The following is a 3,385-nucleotide window of genomic DNA, read 5'->3' on the forward strand; positions in this document are numbered from 1 at the left end:
TTCTGCATGCTTGACATCCAAGCTGCACAGTGCTGCAAAGACTAAACACATGCATGTCAAGTGTGATGAGGAACGGCTGAGGGACCTGGGGGGTTTAGTCTGGAGAAGAGAAGGCTCAGGGGGGACCTTATCGCTCTCTACAACTGCCTGACAGGAGGTTGCAGTGAGGTGGGGTCGGTCTCTGGTCCCCAAGGAACAAGTGGCAGGACAAGAGGAAACGGCCTCAAGCTGCACCAGGGGAGGTTTAGATGGAGATGAGGAACAATTCCTTCCCCAGAGGGTGCTCAGGCATTGGAACAGGCTGCCCAGGGCAGTGCTGGAGTCACCATCCCTGCAAGTGTTCACACCCCGTGTAGACGAGGCCTCAGTGACATGGGTCAGTGGTGGCCTTGGCAGCTCTGGGCAACGGTTGGACTGGAGGATTTTAGAGGTCTTTTCCAACCTGGTTGATTCTGTGGTTCTATGACAGTCCATTTTGCAAGGGTGCATATGCATGATGCTTAAACAGTATTTGTGAACCTGTAATGAGAAGTGTGTTGGAACTACAAGTCAGTTGCTGCTAGTGATTCAGACTTGTGAGGTAACCACATGATCCTCATGCACCGAAAGTCACTGACATTTTTATGCTCTTTCCTTCTCAGGAACTGGGGGAAAAAACATGAGTTCTTCAAGTACAGAGTCCTTTGAAGTTGACAACTCAACCTTATATGAGTATTATGATAATTATAACGATGCTCCAAAACCCTGCAGTAAGGAGACCATCAAGAGGTTTGCAGCCTTCTTCCTACCTATTCTGTATAGTCTAGTATTCCTGGTTGGGCTCACGGGAAACATTCTGGTCATTGTGGTCCTCTTCAAATACAAGAGGTTGAAGAGCATGACTGATGTGTACCTGCTGAAATCTCAGATTTGCTCTTTGTTTTATCCTTGCCTTTCTGGTCTTATTTCATGATAGACCAATGGGTTTTTGGAACTCCCTGGTGTAAAATCATTTCATGGATATACCTGGTTGGGTTTTACAGTGAGATATTTTTTATTATGCTCATGAGCATAGACAGATACCTGGCTATTGTTCGTGTAGTCTTTTCCTTGAAAGCAAGGACTGCCTTCCATGGCTTGGTTACTAGCCTTGTTGTATGGCTTGTAGCTCTTTCAGCCTCAGTTCCAGAACTCGTATTCTCAGAATCTTTCAATGAACAGAATTATACTACCTGCAAGCCAAGATATCCAGGCAATTTCATAGCATGGAAGCTTTTTTCTACTTTGGAAATGAACATTCTAGGGCTCCTAATCCCTCTTACAGTTATGGTATTTTGCTACTCCATGATCATTAAAACATTAGTTCACTGTAGAAATGAGAAAAAAAATAAGGCTGTGAGGATGATCTTTGCTGTCATGATTGTGTTTTTCTTCTTTTGGACCCCTTACAACATTGTTATCTTTTTACAACTGTTGGAAATCATGGGAGTCTTTAGAGACTGTCAAGTGAGCAGGAATCTAGACTATGCTTTCCAGGTAACAGAAATCCTCAGCCTTTCTCACTGTTGCCTCAATCCAGTCATCTACTTCTTCATGGGGGAAAAATTTAAGAAGTACGTGAAGATGCTCTTTAAGAATTGGTGGTTACCTGGAGAGCTTTGCAAGTGCTGTGGAGTTCACATCACTTACCACTCTGAATCTACCAGTTCCTTCCACACACAGTCTACAGGAGATCAAGACACTCTGTAATGTGTTTCACACCGGCCACGGGACTCACCAGCCAGCCACCTGACAAAGGCAAGAGCTCTGAAAAGCCAAGCAAATGCACATGCGTTTAACAATAAGCTAGTGCTGGATAATGACACACTTCAGCTTTGATTCCTGCCTCTACAGATTTTCTGAAGATTATTAGAGCAGGTGTCCTAGATGTGAAGTGTGGGACTGTGTAGGACTTGTTCCCTCTGACTCAGCAATCTCTTAATAGCACCTGCTACTGCCAAATGTTTCATCCCAAGGGAGGGGCATACACCCTCTGTAATTAAGGACTCAAAATATATTCTTTATGTGCACAAAGACGCAAAGCAAATGCATTACATTGTGTTCTAGACAGTTTCTCTTAGGTATCCAAGTTGCCACATGCACCTATGTGTACGTGTATATATAGGCATTTTGAATTACTTTATCACTGTAATTCAGGATAACAATTCTGCATTTTAATTAACATTTTAAAAGTGTTTTGGATAGAAGTGCTTTAAAAAAACCTTATTTTCCAGCATGTGTGAATAAATTCAAAGCATCTTGGTTAAAAGTATATCTTTAAAAATGAATGTTCTTTGTTGCAAAAGTACTTAACCCCAAGACTCAGTTTTCATTCACTGGAGATGTATCTGGCAATCAAGAGGGTAAAACCAGAGATTGTATAGAAATGGTCTGTGAGAAACCACATCAAGAATCCTAGTGTTTGGTAACAGCAGAATGCAAAGAGTGCGATGCTTCAGTAGCCACTCGCAGATTTACATGGTATTAATCAGAGACCTGATCAGGAAGCAAACTCACGCTGCAGTGCTGAGATTTCGGTACAAAAATAACTTAAAAAGAGGCAAATATCAGTAACGTGGTGGCAGGTAAAGCATGAGTTGAAAAACACATATTGGCAGGTATTTCTGGTGTGTCTGTGCTGGGTCACTACCATTCCGCAGGAAGAGTTTAATTTCTTAGATTGTCAGTAACAAAGTGCCTGCTCAGCACTCAGGCAAAGAGCAGACGAGACATTCACATGCAGCAGGAAAGGCTTGGAGAAGACATGTAAAAATATCATAGTGCTGGTGTTCTTATGGCCCCAAATAAGAAATGTTAAGTGGAAGCCCATCTCCATGTGACCTCTCTTGTGATACAAGACTGAGAATAAAAAGCAGCACAATATTCATGCACACACATCCATCATAATCGAATTTTGGGAATGAGTTACCATTAGCTGTTGGCTGAGGCTGACAAGCAAGGATCTGCACTAATGCAGATAATGAGAATAGCTGTGGAAGACATTACTTGTGGTAAGAAAGTGTCTTCCTTCCCAAGAAAAAGACTGTAAAATCTTACTACTTGTCCTGGGTTCAGCTACAGCAGTCATTTTTTCTCCTTCTCAGTAGCTGGTGCAGTGCTGTGGTTTTGACTTTCAGTCTGGGAACAACGCTGATAACACCGATGTTTTTAGTTGTTGCTCAGTAATGTTTACTCTGACCAAGGACTTTCTCAGTCTCATGCTTTGCCAGAGGGAAGGGGAAGCCAGGAGGAAGCAGAGACAGGACCCCTGACCCAAACTGGCCAAAGGGGTATTCCATACCACAGCACGTCATGCCCAGGATAGAAACTGGGGGGAGTTACCCGGAAGGCCCAGATCGCTGCTCGG

General features: G+C 43.2%; 1 protein-coding gene across 1 annotated transcript; it reads left to right on the forward strand.

Moving 5' to 3' along the window:
* Positions 1–658: 658 nt before the first annotated feature.
* Positions 659–1,728, forward strand: CCR4 (chemokine (C-C motif) receptor 4). Its single transcript, XM_010018219.1, is given in 2 exon segments — positions 659–896; positions 899–1,728. Coding segments are annotated over 2 exon segments (1,068 nt in total).
* Positions 1,729–3,385: the final 1,657 nt, after the last annotated feature.

Source organism: Nestor notabilis, unplaced genomic scaffold (genome assembly GCF_000696875.1).
Source record: "Nestor notabilis isolate BGI_N333 unplaced genomic scaffold, ASM69687v1 scaffold12757, whole genome shotgun sequence".
In the NCBI taxonomy this organism is placed as follows: domain Eukaryota; kingdom Metazoa; phylum Chordata; class Aves; order Psittaciformes; family Psittacidae; genus Nestor; species Nestor notabilis.